The sequence below is a fragment of the Carettochelys insculpta genome, chromosome 1 (genome assembly GCF_033958435.1).
Source record: "Carettochelys insculpta isolate YL-2023 chromosome 1, ASM3395843v1, whole genome shotgun sequence".
Taxonomy (NCBI): domain Eukaryota; kingdom Metazoa; phylum Chordata; order Testudines; family Carettochelyidae; genus Carettochelys; species Carettochelys insculpta.
The window spans coordinates 364804875-364823923 of record NC_134137.1 but is presented as its reverse complement, the minus strand read 5'-3'; the positions used below and the strand labels follow the sequence as shown (position 1 = coordinate 364823923).

General features: G+C 45.3%; 1 protein-coding gene across 2 annotated transcripts in view; it reads left to right on the top strand.

The window, feature by feature from the left end:
• ELAPOR2 (endosome-lysosome associated apoptosis and autophagy regulator family member 2) overlaps positions 1-19049 on the top strand; it is a 222002-nt gene that overhangs the window by 47009 nt on the left and 155944 nt on the right. The window contains exon 1 of one of the 2 annotated variants that reach the window (XM_075017509.1): positions 15312-15661. The exons of the other annotated variant lie outside the window; for it this stretch is intronic. Coding sequence (XP_074873610.1) covers positions 15497-15661 — 165 coding nt within the window. The 5' untranslated portion in view covers positions 15312-15496. Of the gene's footprint in view, positions 1-15311; positions 15662-19049 lie in introns of those variants that run through there. 2 annotated transcript variants of the gene reach the window in all.

The window sequence follows — 19049 nt, the reverse complement described above, 5'->3', positions numbered from 1 at the left end:
AAGGTTTGTGGCAGAATACACTGGCTTTGTTCTTTCAAATGGAGGGTCCTCAGATCCATTTGAGATATCCAATGTCGTGAAACAAGGGTGTGTGCTGGCCCCAGTGTTATTCAACCTCTTTTTCATGTGCGTCCTCAGCCACGCAGTTCGGGACCTGGACCATGGAGTCTACATAAAATACAGACTTGATGGGTCACTTTTTGACCTTCGTCATCTGAATGCTAAAACCAAGATGCTTGAGAGGCTCATCCTTGAAGCCCTTTTTGCTGACGACTGTGCATTTATGGCACACAAGGAATCTGATTTCCTGCTCATTGTCAACAAGTTTTATGATGCCACTCGCCTCTTTGGTTTGACCATCAGCCTAGGAAAGACCAAGGTACTGTTTCAACCTGCTCCAGGATCTGCTGTTTTCCCCACTTCAGTCTTTATTGGAGGAACAGAGTTAAAAACAGTAGAGGAGTTCAATACCTTGGCAGTGTGATAGCCAATGATGGCTCCCTTGACGAAGAAATCAATGCCAGAATCTGCCAGGCCAGCCAGGCACTAGGACGTCTGAGAGCGCGAGTGTTGAATCAGCACAATATCTGACAGGCCACTAAACTGAAAGTGTACAAGGCCGTGGTCCCGACCAGTCTCCTGTATGGCTGTGAAACCTGGACCTTCTACAGAAAACATATAAAACTGCTGGAATGCTTCCACACATGCAGCCTGAGGTCAATATTGCACATTCGATGGCAGGACAGAGTTACAAACCTGGAAGTCTTGGACAGAGCAGGAACCACGAGCATCGAAGCCATGATTGTGAAAGCCCAGCTTCGCTGGACAGGGCATGTCATATGAATGGAGGAGTCAAGAATCCCTAAGCAACTCCTCTACGGTGAACTCTCCCAGGGCAAAAGGAATCAAAGTAGGCTTTGCAAGAGATATAAAGACTGAGTGAAGGCCAGCATTGCTCATGCTGGTTTAAAACCAGATCAGCTAGAGCAGCATGCAAAAGACCGAACAGGCTGGCGTGCTCTCATACAACATGTATATGACAACTTTGAAGAACGGCGACACATACTCCTCATTGATGCTCATGAGAGGAAGAAAGCAACAGCAGCAGCTGCACCAACAGAGCCAGGACAATTCCCTTGCCCCCGCTGTGAATGCCCATGCTGTTCAAAGCTTGGACTTCTCAGCCACATGCAAGTCCACGACCAATGAGCCTATGCAAACTCAGGATGTCATCGTTGGACATGACAGACTACCTACATAGTTGATCTGAATTGTGGTGGGGGAAAGACCCTCATCCCCAAACTGTCTCCCTGGCTACCTCAGTTTAAATCCCACACTCAGAGGCTAGAGGGGCTGGTGGGGAGTCACACGCAGGGGCTGAGGGGTCACACTCATAGCCTGGCATAGTCACACTCAGGCTGTGGGGAGGGGCTGGGAGGGTCACACTAAGGGGCTGGAGGGGCTGGGTGAGTTACACTCAGGGGCTGTGAGGAGATGCACACAAAATGAAAACTGGCAAATCAGCTGCACAGAACAGAAGAGGAGGCAAAAGTTACTTACTGCAATAGTCTATTAAGTGGCTTCCCCGGGAAGACTACAAATATCAAAGGGGAAGAAGCTGTCTTTGCAATGTGTAACTGCTTCTTCATTGACAGAGAGAGCTGCTGGATGTGGCAGCATTAGTAGGGCAACTATATCTCCTTGTCCCAAATATGGGACAGGGAGATATGGGTGGGAGGGGTGGCTTGTCCTGGCTGCACCATGCTCCGGGGAGCTGGGAAGGAGATGGCAGCTGCTGGTGCTCCCCAGGAGCCCAGGGGAAGTGGTGGCTGCCTGTGATCCCCAGGAGCCCTGGGGAAGTGGCAGAAGCGTGGCAGCTGCCCACAATTCCCCCACTTCCCTGAGGCTCAGGGAAGCGACTCCTGTCAGTCAGCAGTGGGACAGCCCAAATACAGGACAATTAGTCTCTTTTTAAAAATAAGTCAGGACACCTTTTTGACATCCCAAATATGGGACTGTCCCACCCAATATGGGATGGATGGTCACTGGAAGCATTAAGGAGCTGCAGATGACTCCTTTAAGAGCCACAGGCAGCTCCAAGTTGCTGGCAACCCTTAACAAATGTAATCATGACCCATGTTTGGGTCCCAATGTGTAGGTTGGGAATCCCTGGTGTAGACCATCCCAGACAGATGTCTGTCTAACCTGCTCTTAAATATCTCCAGCGTTGGAGATTCCACAACCTCCCTAGGCAGTTTATTCCAGTGTTTAACCACCCTGATGGTTAGGAAGTTTTTCCTAATGTCCAACCTACACTACCCTCACTGAAGTTTAAGCCCATTTGTTCCTTGTCCTATCCTCAGAGGCCAAGGAAAATAATTTTTCTCCCTCCTCCTTGTAACCCTCTTTTAGGTACTTGAAAACCACTATCATGTCCCTTCTAAGTTTTCTCTTTTATAGACTAAACAAGCCCAATTCTTTCAGTCTTCCTTCATAGCTCATGTTCTGTAGACCTTTAATCATTCTTGTTGCTCTTCTCTGGACCATCTCCAATTTCTCCACATCTTTCTTGAAAGATATATAATTTTCACTGTTATAAGCTGTTAGGTCTGTGAATCCCACTTTTATGCATTTATTGTTGTTGTAGTTGAAGTTATAAGTATTGTCTACACATTTGTGTTCCAATTGTTTGTCTCTGAAGACTTCAACAGGTGTGGCTCTCCTATTTTGAGAGTATGGCTTGTGAGAGGATAGCAGTAGTTACCCAAACAGGGCTTTTAAAGCATGTCAGGTCACATCTGAAGAACTATGCTGTCTACTTTTCAGACCAATGAGTAGACAATGACTGATTGCCTGAAAAGGACAGGTGATTTCACTTATGTGACAGTCTCCATTTTGGAGAATACTTTTACACAAAGAACAATGGAATCACCTCCACTTGGGAAAGGAATAAAGAGAGCCCCAGAGTTCCGACATCTTTTTATCTTCAGCCTGTCTTGGAAACTGCCTAATACACCCCAAGAAAGACAGGGAACTCTACCGGAGACCCAGCTCAGGATAAGATCATTTCTGATCTGAAGATTTGACCTGATATAATGGCAGCTGTTTAAGGTAAGAACTCCCAAGAATAAAATTAGCTATGTGTTTTCTCTTTTGTTTGATTTGGCAACTCTCTCGATCTGTTCATAGAACAACTTATATCCTACTTAAATCCTTGTTCATGATCAAGTCCGGTGTAAACTGTTATTAGCTGGGGAACAAACACTGTGTATCTTTCTTTCATTGGTAAAGGGGCTTACCTGTCGAGCCCTCCCTCTGCAAACTTTTGTACAGAGACAAATTTATTTGGGGGTTTGCTCTTTTTGGCATTTGGTTTCCTGGGTGAAGTGGCTAAAGAAGCAGCTAAAAAGAATCATGTAATTTGAGTTAAAATAATTGCCGTTATTCCAATTTAAAGCAGTATTTATATATATATATATATATATATATATATATAAAATCCAGAACTGCAGCCTCCCAGAGCTGTGGTTAAAAAGTACCTGTGTTGCTCTGCAGAGGGGTGTAGCCAGACAGAACCCCCACCTTTTGCTCTACTCCATCTTGCCTTCCCTAGGTGCTTCAGAGCACGAAAGGGTTAAAAAGCAAGAGCCCAGCCCTGGAATGCCAGAGAGCAGACATGCGTATCTTAGCCACAGTCTTTGAAGCTCCAGAGCAAAGCTGATAAGCACAATGGGCTAATTAACAGCCGGGCCTTGGTCTGCCCTTGGCTGATTACCATCAGTTGATTCGCCTGCACACTTGGTCCCAGGTGGGGAAAATCTCCGGCCCATTAAGAAACAAATGCCCTCAATTGTCTCTACCTTGCAGGTATGAACTAAGCCCTTGAACTCCCTGTGAGAACCAGCATCAGACAGTTTAATTCAATTGGAACAAGGAAGAAGCCTACGTGACCCAATGGGTATAAAAGAGTGGTCTGGCAGACCCCCTATTTGAGCTCCAATCATCTTTCCTGCCGGACAGGAGGGTATGGTCTGTCCAGGTCCCCGGGAATGCCCGACTCCTGGAGAAAAAGGGACAAAGGACTTCTTCACAAGGGATTGAGAGAAATTGGCCAAGCCATGTTGGTAATGCAGGGGTGAGAATAAGACCTGCTAGGTATTTTATCTTTTCCTTTTGTGTGCATTTAACAAGTATAGATCATCAATTAGAGTGTATGCTAGCTATTTGCAATCAAAGTATAAACCTTGTAACAATTGTAACCACACGAGCTTAACTGGCTAGGTAAGCAAACAAAGTAACATTGTAACCACAAGAGCTTAACTTGTTAGATAAATAAACAAAGTAATTGATTAAGTGGTAACCTGACTCCTCCTGTTACTGTGCAAGCTGAACACAAACAAAGAACCCAGCTGCTTTCAGCTGCTCTAAGCCTGGTCACTGGTGGGCTCTGCCCTAGCATTTGAAATCCTCATATTAATATAAGGGCATAAGTGGCATCTCACCTGGCCATGGGCTAACAAGCGGTGAACGGTAACTCCAACTCTGTGCCTTGGCTGTGGGAGACCAGAGCATCTGGCTCAGCAGGACAGGGTGGTGGGGAGCCCCAGAGAGCAAGAAAGGGGGTGTCTGGCATGATCAGCTCACCAGGGAACATCCCAGGGGATCTTCTGTGTCTGGGCCTGTCACAGTGTATATATGTCTGTAATGATACATTTTTCAGTTTGCCACAGTAGGCAGGCCTAGTGGGAAGGAGTTAATGGTTTCACTTACTGTATGGTGTAGAAAGTTGGTTGTAAATTTCCTCAAGTTGCTGCAGTATAAACTCTTATTTAAGACTCGATTTTCTATCTATCTATCACTTTAAAGTGGAATAATGGCAATTATTTAAATTCAAATTGCATGATTCTTTTTACCTGCTTCTTTATCCTCAGTTGGATCAAGCTATTAGGCAAATGAAAGATTTCAGACCCACATTTTAATTTATCTAGTGTTTGTTTATATTAGTCTTTTATTAATTGCAACCCACTGCACTAACACATTGTTAAGGTTGCAGAGCATAGCAGCCTAAAGTCAGGAGAAGTCAAAGACACTCCTTTGAAGGCTGAATGAGCTTGCTCCTGAAGGCTAGTGGGGAGGGAAAAAAGCTTTAGGAGCAGATAGTATTTCCAAGAACACACCCACTCTGCCTAGGTATCCACTACACAGAGTTGTGTTGCTGAAGGGATCAACTTAGACTGGTGTTAGGTTACCTGTCACTTGAGTGCTGGGGTAATGAAAAGTTGTTATCCTTATTGTGTGAGTAAAGGGCAGCAAGAGCTGTACCTCACCTATCCTGAGGGAGGGGCTCACCCTCAGCTGGACTCAATTCAGTAAGAGGGCTGTTCAGATGCCAGACCCTTCGGAAAGGGGGTCAGGGGAACAGGGAGTTGTGGGCTCTGCCTGAGTGTCCTAAGCCTCATTTAACCTGCTTCTCCAGCTGTTCAAAGATAGAACTAAAGCTCTTTCGTCTTTTCTGCTTAAATGATGGTTAGAAGTGAAATCACTTGTTGAGGGACAGCTTTTCTGCCCTGTCTGCTTCAGCAAGGCAGTTCCCCCATTAAGAGTGGAAAATCGCTGAGAGTTTGATGCAGGTGGCAGTAGGAGGGGACCTGTGGGCATTGGTGACAGTGGAATGGCAGGACAGCAAGCAGCTGACAGAACAGAGTAGCAGCTGGCTGGCAAAGTTAGAGCAAGTGCTGAGATGGCAGATCAATGTAAGTGCCTTCTCCCCTGCCCCCACTCTCACCATGGGACAGGGGTCAGCAACCTTTCAGAGGGAGAGTGCTGAAATCTGACCTTTTGGCCTCTCTGTACAGTCCAAGTGTTGGTGGTATTTTTTAAAGTCACTAATAGTCCTATTTACATCAGCTTCAGTAATGAGTGAATGAAGATGCAGAGCTTTACCGTTTAGGTGGGAGTTACAGCATTAGCTGGTCTTTTGTTAATCCACAGGTGGCCTGGTATTGAGCAAGCTCCCGGCTGCATGTCAGAGGAGGGTCTGGGCTGAGCTCCCGCCTCACATGCCAATGAAAATTGGTTCATGTGCCACTCTTGGCACCAGTGCCAGGGGTTGCTGACCACTGCTATGGGAGGTAAACTCACACAGATGCCCCTCTCTGAACTCTGGGTCTTTGTTGACCAAGGATAACCCCTGTGAGTGCAGTGCGGTGGCAGGCAAAGAGAGGGGCACATTGAAGGAACTTTTAGTTGTAGAACTTAGGAATCCAAGGCAAAGGACACTACCCAACATACTCTGGGACAGTATTTGGTTCATGGTTTTATCTTGCTTGCCCTGTTTTCCCACATTAATGCTGTGTGACTTCCCTCCTTTCGTTCAGTTTATTTTCTGCTTTCAAACTCTGCAGTTGCAAGAGGCACAGTATTACCTCTTATGGGAGCCTGGAGGTGCTGAGTAACTTTCCAAGCATACTGGTACGCTATACCTCAAAGTAGCACCCTGGAAACCTCATAATCACCCCTATCATAGAATAGATTTCACATAGTCATTCCATGCCAGATACCCTGTGAAAGGTTATGAGCTGATGGTGTATTTGTGTGTGTGAAGATACAGTACACCCTTACTTAACTCGAATTTTCATGCAAGTTGAGGGGAGCTGGGAACCAGGCTGCAGCCTGGTTTCTGGATCCCCTGGGCTTGCAGCAGCCTTGGTCAGTTTCCTGGCTCCAGCCAGTGGAAGGAGCCAGGAACCAGGGCAGCCTGGCTCCTGGCTCCCTTCTACTCCTTGGAGCCAAGACACTAGCCCTGGTCAGTTTCCTGGCTCTGCAATTGGAGGGGAGCCGGAAGTCAGGCTGCCGCCTGGTTCCCACCTCCCCAACACTTCGGGGACCAGGAAACTGCTTCTGTCAGGGGTGGCAGCCAAGAGTCATGCTGCCACCTCTGACAGAAGCAGTTTCCCCGCTCCTGTCAAGGAGAGCAGCCTGACTCTCAATGGTCAGCCCTGGCAACAGCAGCTCCTGTCAGGGGAGGCAGTTGTGTTAACCTGAGACAGATGCAACTTGGTTGCATGTATCTCGAGGGTTGACTGTATGAGAGTTTGTTCTGTGGTTGTTACTGATGTGGTAAGTTTGCTAGTGACAGCAAAGAAGGTGATCCACACCCTGGAAGGTGTTAAACAAGTGATCAGCAGGGGAACTGTAAACAAGAGATTTTCAATACTGTAGGCAGTCTGTGGGGAGGCTGATCAATGTGGTTGGTGATTCAGCAAAGCCAACCAGGACATGTCTGGGCTGGTGTTTTCCAGGCACATGGCCTGAGGGTATAAATTAAAGGACAGTAGCATCTTGCTTTGGCCTTTCTCCTTCTCCACCTATACTTGAAGCAACAAGAAGACTGGGAAGACAAAGATTTCAACTGAGAAGGCTAGACCTAGGCTTAAAAGGTGAAGTCTGTGTATTAAGAACTGTAACATCCAGTGAAGTGAGAGAACTGCTGGTTCTAAATACCATCTAGGCCGTGTCTACACTAGCCAAAAACTTCGAAATGGCCATGCAAATGGCCATTTCGAAGTTTACTAATGAAACGCTGAAATACATACCCAGCACCTCATTAGCATGCGGGCGGTTGTGGCACTTTGAAATTGACGTGGCTCGTCGCCGCACGGCTCGTCCACACGGGGCTCCTTTTTGAAAGGACCTCGCCTACTTCGAAGTCCCCTTATTCCCATCTGCTCATCACATGGGAAAGGGTTACAAAAAAGTCTATGTTGAACTAGCAAACTTAACTCTGCCTTCTTGTGAGTATATGTTACAATTTATTCCTTGCAGTCACTTGCTAATTCTCAAATGCAGCAATGTTTTCTACAACTTCAGACTAAGTTAAGGTGATTACTTTTAGAAATTCTGCAAATGTATTATCTTCAAAATTTCATACTTCCAAATAAAGTACAGAACTCCCGCCCCATGCCTGCAGATAAGATCAGTCCTTTCAGATTATATTAAAAAGAAACAGTAAATACTATGTCAGCATCAGTTTTAAAGTAACAAATATTTTTAAAATCTTTTCAGTTTTTAAATACAAAATGGCAAAAAAACTACTCATATATATATTTTTCTCCTTCCTAAGAAATAAACTACCACCATAGTGGATATTTAAGATTTTTGGCATCATATACCAGGCAATTGATATTAACACTGTGTCTCACTGGGGCCACAGTTGGGGAGCTGTGGGAACCACGGTGGGCTCTAACCCCCAAGCTGGGCAGGCCTCTCCCACACTGCTTTGCTGGAGATTCAGCTAGCCTCAGCAGGCTGTTATCATCGAACACAACAGCAGGTGGTGCCACATGCCCAAATGTGTTACCTGAGTGCTTTACCTGAGCCACTCAAGGACAAATAGCCATTTCCCAGATCCCTTGTCTTGCCTCATTGCTGGAGTATAAACCCAAAATTATACTGTCTTGCACTGCACAGGGATCAGTACAATGAAAGCTCATTAATAAATTTTGTTTTCCTCTTGATTTGGAAAAGATATGAAACAGCACTTGCTCACAGAGCTAAGATTGTCTCCAGACACTTCACTTAAAGGCACATGTGTTTAGATAATAAAATAGTTTTAACTACAAATAGATTTGAAGTGATTACAAGTGATAGCAAACAGATCGGAACAGGTTACCAAGGAAATTAAATACAAATGCAACCTAAGCCTAAACTAGAATCATAGAATAGAATGCTAGGACTGGAAGGGACCTTGAGAGGCCATCGAGTCCAGCCCGTTGCCCCAATGGCAGGACCAAGTACTGTCTAAACATTCCTGATAGACATCCATCTAACCTGTTCTTAAATATCTCCAGCAATGGAGATTCCACAACCTCCCTTGGCAATTTATTCCACTGTTTGACCACCCTGACAGTTGGGAACTTTTTCCTAATGTCTAACCTAACCCTCCCTTGCTGCAGTTTAAGCCCATTGCCTCATGTTCTATCCTCAGAGGCCAAGAAGAACAAGTTTTCTCCTGCCTCCTTATGACACCCTTTTAGATATCTGAAAACCGCTATCATGTCTCCCTCAGTCTTCTCTTTTCCAAACCGAACAAGCCCAGTTCTTTCAGCCTGTCTTCATAGGTCACATTCTCTAGACCTTTAATCATTCTTGTTGTTCTTTGCTCTTTTCTGGACGCTCTCTAATTTCTCCACATCTTTCTTGAACTGCGGTGCCCAGAACTGGACACAATACTCCAGCTGAGGCCTAACCAGCGCAGAGTAGAGTGGAAGAATGACATCCTGTGTCTTGTTCACAACACACCTGTTAATGTATCCCAGAATCATGTTTCCTTTTTTTGCAACAGCATCACACTGTTGACTCATATTTAGCTTGGAGTCCACTTTAACCCCTAGATCCCTTTCTGCTGTAGTCATTCCTAGACAGTCTCTCCCCATTCTATATGTGTGAAACTGATTGTTCCTTCCCAAGTGGAGCACTTTGCATTTGTCCTTATTAAAGTTCATCCTGTTTACCTCAGACAATTTATCCAGATCATTTTGAATTATGACCCTATCCTCCAAAGTAGTTGCAACCCCTCCCAGCTTGAAATCATCTGCAAACTTAATAAGCGTACTTTCTATGCCAATATCTAAATCATTGATGAAGATATTGAACAGAACTGGTCCTAACACAGATCCCTAGACCACTAGATTTGAATCACAAATCTGTCACTCTGATTGATACAATCAATCAAACAGGTTTCCACACGTGGCTAGAAATGCCTTTAGCCTGGGATCAGCACTTCCCACCAGTTCAGCCTTTGTTCCTCAGGTGTTTCCAGGTGTTCTCTTGTTTGGGGAGTGAGGCATAGAGATGATGTCACACCTCACCTTGTGTCGTGGAAACCCTTTGTTCCAAACTCACTTCCCAGCCCAGCATGTGGAAAAATACAGGTACCAAAATGGAGTTCAGTGTCATGTAGTCTGGTCGTATGCCCTTACTGAGGCACAGCACCCATTACTCCTTGGCTGGTTGAACAGTTCACTGCAAAGCTAAGTTCTTCCATGTTCCCTTTTCTTTGATCATGGGCTGTCTGGGTTCTTTATTTTTGCACCTCTAAGGCTAGATGTGGGTGACATGAACCCAGGTAAATATATCACTCAGATCTAACTCCAAAATCATGCTGTTACCAATCCTTTAGTATCTGAAATCCAAAGGATTATTTATTTATAGAAAGAAAGGCGAGACTTAAAATTGATCAAAGGAATCTAATTCAAATGCAAAGTTCTTGGGCTGGGCTTACAGCAGTGATGAAGTAAACTGCTGGTTTGTCAAGCCTCTGGTTACTTTCAAGTCATAGACCAGACCTCAGTCCCTTTATTAGAATGATCCCATTAGAATTAGTCCATAGGTTTGCATAGTAAAGAAGCTGGAACTGGAAAAAAGGAAAATTGAGCAGTTCTCATGGCTTTTATATCATCTGCCATGTGGAGGGAATCCCATTGTTATAGTAACAAGATGGTGTCTAATCACATGAGTTGTCACATGGGCATATCACCTGTCCACGCATGACCCAGTTCTTTACAGGTGGAAGCCATTGCCCACATATGAGTTTGAATGTTCCCAGGAAGGCTCATCGGATGTGCATCTCCAAAGGTTTGTTGTGAGTTAAGTGCTCCTTGATGGGCCGTTCAACTTGAATAGTCCCTTCACAATATGTTGGCCAATTCTTCACTGGCACTACTTAGAATCAAACACATTGAAATACAAGTAAATAGCTAATATTTATAGATTTGGATATTGAAATGATACATGCATACAGATAGCATAATCACAACCAGTAAATCATAACCTTTCCATAGACACTTCACTTGAACACCTTTGTACAAGATTTGCTGCAGATATGTAACAGTATTTGCAATGATGAGCTATATTGTCATATTTTAATCCGATAACATCACATGAGTATTGTAGAGTTGAAATCAATAGGCATATGTCAAATCAGGGTGTCAATTCAGAAGCATTGTAACTGCAGTTCATCTTAAGTTAAACATTGTAGAGCACTACCAATACAGATAGTCAGTTTTCATAATTTCAGATAAAAATTGATATGCATGCACAAATAAGATAATCACATTCAGCCATCATATTTTTCCATAGAAAGGCCACAAGACATCTTCTACAAGGTGCAGTAAAATTACATCCTAACCATACCACTCTGTAGACTATGGCTTATATCTAGTCTTTTGTTTGTCAACTGAGTTCTCCTGTTTTTTCGAAGTGAAAAGGAAAAAAAGGAATGACACTAAATGAAAAGGCACGAGCTGTTGCACCTACACCGCCCCTTCCATTTCCAACAGTTATTACCAATGCTGCCAGAATAATGATTATATGGGAGGTTTACTCCTGCTGTTGCTATATTTAGTGATGTTCATTTGTGTCCCCTTCACTGTTCCTGTGGAGGAGTAATCTATTAGTGGAATTGACCCTCAATTTGTGGAGAGCAATTCTGCAAACAAAAAGCTAAAGAAACTTCTTTCTACTGTGTAGTTCAGCTCAAGACCAAGAGCTGGAGAAAGATCTGCAATGTCCATGTGTGAATCTTCCTTGCGTTACTTTTTGGCTTTCCTGATACAGCGGATGTGTTGACTCTGACAATATCTGTAGTCTATACTTTTGAGGGGAAAGAGAGAGAGAGAGAATGCCCTATAGTGTCTCTTAGTGCCTGGTATTTCTAAATTTTATTTTAAGAAATCAAGATACCATGGCATGCTTGAAGCTAATGGGAATTTTGCCGTTTACTTAAGGCCAAGATTTCACCCTGGGTTTTATCCAATAGACACTGAAGCAACTGGAATCTTTGGGTCCTAAAGACTAGCCTGCAACCTTACAATCTGCTCGGATGGCACAAAGCCTGGGCCCAAGAACATGAATTATGAGTCAGCATCACATAAGAACGGCCATATTGGGTCAGACCAAAGGTCCATCCAGCCCAGTATCCTCCCTTATTCCTACCTTGCTTTGGGGTGTTATAAGAGACTTCACCTTTTATGAGGAGTAGTGCCCTCCCCTGTCTGATGTATTAGAGCTGGAAAGTGTGTGGTTGGTTGGAGTCAGAGCTTCTTCTCCTTTTTTCCCTCGCTTCCCTTCCTCTGTCCACTGACTAAGGCTACATTTACACTGAGATAATTCAAATTTCATAAATTCAAATTTTGTGATGCGGGCTTTTATAAATTTGAGTTAGTGTTATGATTGACTGCTGCAGCAGTGCATTGTGAGAAACTGTCCCACAGTGCATTGTGGGAACCTATCCCGCAGTTCTCCTCAGCTCTGTAGCATTCTGGTTTTTTTTGCTGGAGCAGTATGGGAAAAAAAATGCCTCGCAAGTGGTTGTGGGTATGTGATGTCATCTTCCTGCATTACAGCCCCTGAAATCTTTGCCGTGTGGGGTGAAACTTCTCCCCTGTTGACAGCCAGCCCCCAAAATCTTTGCTGCAGGTGCAGGGGGTTGTGGGGAGACTGGTCAGAAAGAAAATGAATTTGCATTCCTAATACAATTAAAATTCATAGACTTCCTGCTACCTATGCACCAGGAGAGCATTGGAGATCCAACGGGCTAGAATGGACAACTGTGGGGCATTGTGTGATACATGTAGGATTCCTCTGGAGGCCAATAAAACCAGTTAAAGTGGAAGCTGTTTCCACACTACCATTAATACAAATGCTTACATTTGAACTAACCAGTAATCCCACTCGGGTTGTTGGAGTAAGAATATTGTCTGTAGTGCCCCTAAATTCAAAATAATGGTATTTGATGGAAGAACAGTCACAATTTTAAAACTGAATTAAGTGCCTTAGATTTGAATTTATGCTGTATGTAGACATAGCCAGAGAGACAGACACACACACAACCTACTGTAGCAGTATTGGGGATATATAGCTTCCTATCCTCCTTTGTGCAAGCGAGTAAGGGCCACCCTGGGACAATGGTCATCTTAAGGAGCTAAGGTGCAGTAAGAATAGTTGACTGCAAACTAATTCATCAGCAAAATGGAAGGACAAAAAATCAGAGAGAGAGAGGAAATAGCCAGTGATGAGACTGTTGTATGGGGTGTAGCTGTAACGGTGTCATCTAGACTGTAAGAAGGAAATAGCGACTAGAATAGTGAAAGCAAGAGTGAGTTTGAAGGCGATGGATAAGATCTGGAAAAGCAAAGCAATTAGCTTAAGAATGAAGCTGGGCGTCTTGAAAATGTGTGTATTCAGCAGCATGTTGTACAGATGTGAGACATGGGTGATAATGAAAGACCTGAAAAGAAGAATATTGGCGTTCGAAAGGAGTTGTTATAGAAAGATTCTGAGAATAGGATGGATGCAGAAGGTCACCAATGAGGAATTATATAGGAAGATACAGCCAAAAGAGAACCTGCTGCAGAAGGTTATAAAATGGAAGCTGCAACTACTTGGACATATTTGCAGAATGAACGACGAATGAAAAATCAAGACCCTGGTATCTGGCATAATGGATGGTTCGAATAGGAGAGGCAGACCCCACAGAGAATGGATAGATGATGTAGTAGATTGGTGCGGAGCTAGTCTACAGAAACTAAGCCACTCTACACTGGATAGGGAAAAATGGAAGGAAATAGTGAGAGAGGTATCAGACACCAACAGGCGCTGAGCCCACAGTTATTGATGATGATGTAGCACGGTGAGTCCCAGGGTATTAGAAAGACAAGGTGAGCAAGGACAGTAATATATCTTGAACTGGACCAACATCTTTTGGTGAGAGACAAGCTTTAAGACACACAGAGCACTTTATCAGGGGAGACTGTATCACACTTGTCTGATGTGATGGGTTTCTAAGCGGGTACCTGAACCTTAATTAATCACACTAGACAGGCAGGAGTAGAGAAAGGTGATCAATGCCAGCCAAGATATGACATACTATTAATAATTAAACCCAGGCCCTCAGCAAAGGCCAGTTGGACGTTTCTTGTAAGCGGAGGCAAACACCTTTCTCGCTAAATGAAAACAGCTGAATTTGGCCAAAAGCCTCTTGCCCTGGGCAGCCTCTCATCCTTGGGCCCCGAGAGTGTCTGTGAAATGAAATCTCAATGTCTTCACAGTTTCGAGCAGAGACAAATCCATGAAGCACTGCAGCCGAGAGGCTAGCAGCTCTTTGGCCAGTGCCCAGCAGTACTACAGGGCCCTGGTTTCCAGCCGAAGCTTTAGTTCAGCAAAGTCATGACAGTGCAGGGGTGGGCACTCTGAGATTTTGGTAAGGGCTAGGGTGACCATATCTCCCTGTTCCAAATACAGGACAGGGAGATATGGGGGGAGGGGCAGCTCTGCCTATTTCCACCAAACCCCAGGGAGCTGGGAAGGTGGCTGCAGCCGCCAGCCCTCCCTGAACCCTAGGGAAGTGGCAGCCATTGGTGATCATCACAAGCCCGGGGGAAGTGGCAGGGACAGGGCAGCGACCCATGCTCTCCCTGCTTCCCCTAGGCTCGAGGAAGTGACCTACCTGCTCCCTGGACAGCAGGTGCTGGTGGAAAAGGTCAGAGGGGAGAAGACCCAAATACAGGACAATTAGTCTCTTTTAAAAAGTCAGTAGGGATGCCTATTTGGTGTCTGAAATATGAGACTGTCCCACCTAATACGGGACAGATGGTCACTCAAACAAGGGCTGCACTCTTCTATGGAGAGGGGTTGGGGTCTGAGATGGAGACTGGGTGCAGAAGGGAGTTCAGGGTGGCGAACTGGCCTGCAGGAGAGGATGAGGATCTGAGAGCGAGTTTGGGTGAAGGAGGGGGCTGTGACCAATGGGAGCTGAGAAACTATGCTGCGCTGCTCCTGCCGCCAGCAAAATCGCTCAGCTCCCATTGGCCAGTTTTTGGCCAATAGGAGCTGAGTGGTTTTGCTAGGGTGGTGGCAGCCCACGAACGCCGGCGAATGGGAGCAGAGCGATTTTGCTGAGGGCGGGGACACTCCCCGAAGCTCCCCCCCCCGCAATGGTAGAGGCAGATGAAAGGGGTGTGCGGATCCAGGCCCCCATCTTGCCCGCCCCGGGGCTACGGGCTGGGCTCTGCCCAGCAGACTGGCTGCATCGCGGGCGGCAGCCGGTGGCGCGGGCCATGGAAGCAGCTGCCTGGGGGGAGTCCCCGCCCCTCGGGGCGGCCCCCGCTGCTTCAGCGCGTCCGACTGCCCCGGCTGCGCCCAGCTCAGCTGCAGGCGCAGAGGCTCCGCGCTGCCCCAGGCGGTGGCGCCTCTCCCCGGCACGCGCCTGCGCTGCCGCCGCCCACTCCCGGCCCCTCCTCTCACCGCGCGGTGTCGCTCAGCGGCTGTCGGCGCTGCCCCGCCCCGGTGGTCCGGCAGGGAGCGGCCGCTGCCCTCCGCCCGCACAGCCCGGCTCGGCCGCTCCTGCCCGCGGCGCGCAGAGGGAGCCGCAGGGCGGCAGGCAGCGAGCGAGGCGCCCGGTAGCCCGGAGCCGCGGGGAGGACTCGGCTTGCAAGAGATGCCGTGGCGGGCAGGGAAGCCGCGGGGCGCTCGGGCTCCCGGCTGCTGCTGGGGCTCGCCCCGGCGCTCCTGCCTCGCCGCTTGGATGTGGATTTGCTGCTGGGCGCTCGCGGGCGATGGTGCGGAGACCTTACCCGGCGGGCAGCTGCCTCAGTGTCAGGAGGTGAGATTCCCCCCGCCCCCGTCTGGCGCGGCAGGGGCTGGACCTGCCGCTGCTGCTCTCCCTACAGGGGCAGCAACGCCGCCCCTTTACGCGCTGCCCTGGTGCACGGGGGGCCCAGGCTGCAGAGCGGGGTTGTGCTGCACAGAACCGCGGTGCTCGGGCAGTGGGATGTGACTGAAGAGGTGCCGTGTGCGCTCTGCATTTGGGTGCCTTGAAACCCAGGAACAACAAGAAGTCTTGTGGCACCTTAACAGCTATTCTGGAGCATAAGCCGTCGTGGGCAAAGGTTCATGCATCTGATGAAGCGGGTCTTTGCCCGCGAAAGCTTATGCTCCAAAATAGCTGTTAGTGTATAAGGTGCCACAAGACTTCTTGTTGTTCCCGAATCTACAGACTAACACGGCTACCTCTCTGATATTGAAACCCAGGGGTGCTCTTGGCACTGCATTCTCCGAGTCTTCCAAACGCTTCCCTGGGCGCTCTCCTAAGTACTTAAAAATGCTGTGGGCTTCACATGGTGGTTTTCCTTCTGGAGCAAGTCACAGTAGGTTTTGAGGTCTGGCTGCTGTGCCTCCTTCACTTAGCCTCGTCAGAAAACAAAATCTTTTCCTGAATGCTGAGGTCTTTCTTTTTATTTAATGGCTATGTTAGGTTCTCAAGGACTTACTGTGGGCTTGTAGTGCTGCTTCCCAGGACATGGGCTGTAATGATGGGATGGCAGAGTAAACAGGAAGGAGCTCTTAAAAATGTCTTGGTTGAAACATTTGTGACCAAATCCAAGAGTGAGAGGCTTTATTAAGCATAACGCTCAAGATGAATCCAAAATGACTGAAGCTTCCTCAAAACAAGTGAGTTTTGTCAGGTCAGACTATTTATTGTGGCAAATCAGATGAAAGAGTACGAATTATGAAGCTGATGCTCAATTGGCTTCCTAGAGTTGCAGCGGTAGTTACATGTTCTAGACTGAACGTTTATATAGGGTAGGGGTCTGCAACCTGTGGCTCCAGAGCTGCTTGCAGCTCTTTAAGGACTTCTTTGGGGCTCCCAAATCTATAATTGCAAAGTTTAAAAAAACAAAAACAAAAAAAAACCTTCCTCATTATTTTTGATGAAGAATGAACCTCTAAAAGCCACAAAATGAAGAACTAGAGTCTGAACAGCAAACGATATGTGATCTTGAAATGTTGGATAACTTCCCCTAGCGTCCTCCAGAGGGAAGGTTTGGGAGTGAAAGTCGGGAAGACAGTGGCACAAATACCAAGTAAAATGTGAGGAAATAGAATATGTAAAAAGTCTGTGAGTGTGCTGCAGTAAATGTGTATCCCATTACAAATTATTGTGTGGGCACTGTTCTTAAAATATGGGTCACAACAAATGTGGTTTGACATTTATTTATTAAGGACCAACTCATATTCGCGTTCATTGTGGCTCTTGAAACACTGAGCTTTTTACCGAATAGGAAAGAATGGCTCTTCTTGCTATTTTGGTTGCTGACCCTGATATAGGGGAGGATAAAATTTTGGTTAGCGCACATCTTTCACTGCTGTGTTGAGGCAGGAATGGAGGGACTCCTTAATTTCCTCTTGAGTAGAAACTAGTGGTTTTTCCTTTTACTTTTCTTTAAAGTATGGCAGATAATTCTAGTTTTTGAAAAGCTGAGTGAGATTGCAAGATCTGCAGAACAGACTTCCTATGCATGAGACACAATGCACACCTCTCTGCAAAATATAATTGTGAACATTTTTGGGGGAATGGGAAAAAGACCTCCCAGTTTAGGAGGATGGCAGTGAGTCAGTTGGACAAAGCTACTGGTGTGCACTGTTCAAGCAGAAAAGTTGTGGTTTAGCTATAATTTGTCTAGATCTGGTTAATATGCCTAAGGCTCAAGTCTTTGTGTTTTTCCATAAGTTTATAGTTCTAAGTTTATGGACCCAGTTCTTTTCCCCCTTTAAATCAGTGTCACAGCTCCAAATGTGATTTACCTTCAGTCACAGTGTCATATTTCTGAATCAAAAACTTCAGGCTGCTATTAGAAAGTTTTCTTTTTTTGCTTTATGTATGTCAAAATAAAATTAAAAAAAAAAACCTGATAGGCATTATCACTGGCTATCCTAAGGGCTTGAAAAGCATATTTTAATGCTTGTAATTTTGAAATTAGTTCAGGATATTTCCATTAGCTACAGACACAATTTTTTATTACTCCCTCTTTATAAGAGAGGAATAAAAATTTCCAGTTTTTGGTACCCTAAAGCTTGCAGTCGTTGGTCCTGGTTAGGAACAGACCCTTGGCCATTCTTGTGAGAGTTTCTATTACAATATATCTAGTTTTTTTTTTTTTTTTTTTAAAAATACAGATATTGCAGGATTTAACGACTTAAAGAGACAAATATTCCAAGTTTGAGTGCAGAAGTCAGGACACTACCCTGTGAAGCACTAGAACTGGGACGGATTTGGGGTCAAAATCACAGCTGGTATAAACAGGAACAAAGATATGTACTAAACAAAAAAGCGCTCCTCTAGCACCATAAAGACTAACAATGTTATTTATTAGGTGATGAGCTTTTGTGAGACAGACCCACTTCTTCAGATCTGGAGAATCCTAATAACTGAGATGAAGAGAATTGAAAAATGCACATATACTAAAACATCCCTGGTAGTGCTAAACATTATATATGAAATCTCCTACCTCAATGTTCCAGCAAACACATGAATTCTAAATTACCCCTTGTTTTAAGTGATTTAAAAAAATTACAGAACAAAAAATTAGTCTTCTCTTTAACCAAATCCTGAATACTTGTACATAATTTATGAGACCAGAACAAATTCCAGTGAGAGAGAGATATCTACACACTCTCTCTCTCTCTCTCTCTCTCTCTCTCTCACACTTGGTATATTAACAGGGCTAATTTTCACAAAGCAGAAAACAATTGAGCCAAATCAGCTGTGAGGAGGAATTTAATCCAAAAGAAGTAATTGATTATTGGGAATCATTTAAGAACGACTTTACCTGCTACCCAAAAAAGCCATAATCCCAAAATTGAGGAGGAAGGCTGTGCAGGTAAAAGAAGCCAGCTATTTTAGATGGGAAGCAAAATCATCTGTAAACAATGTCTATGTAATCTATCTCCTCAAATGAAAGAAAGGGGAAATTGATGCTAATGAATATAAAGCAGAAGTTAGGATTTGTAGAAAATTCATCAGGGAAGCCAAGGTACATGAGGAGAAATTTATGGCAAGTAGAGTTAAGGACAATAAGAAGCAATGTTAACAATCAAGCAGGCTCCTCAACCAGGTACTTTAAAACTCCTTGTTAATGTTGATTTTTTTTTCAGTAAGTTCTTGGAGCACTGGGGAAGCTCCAAGAGACTGGACGAAAACTGTTTGCCAG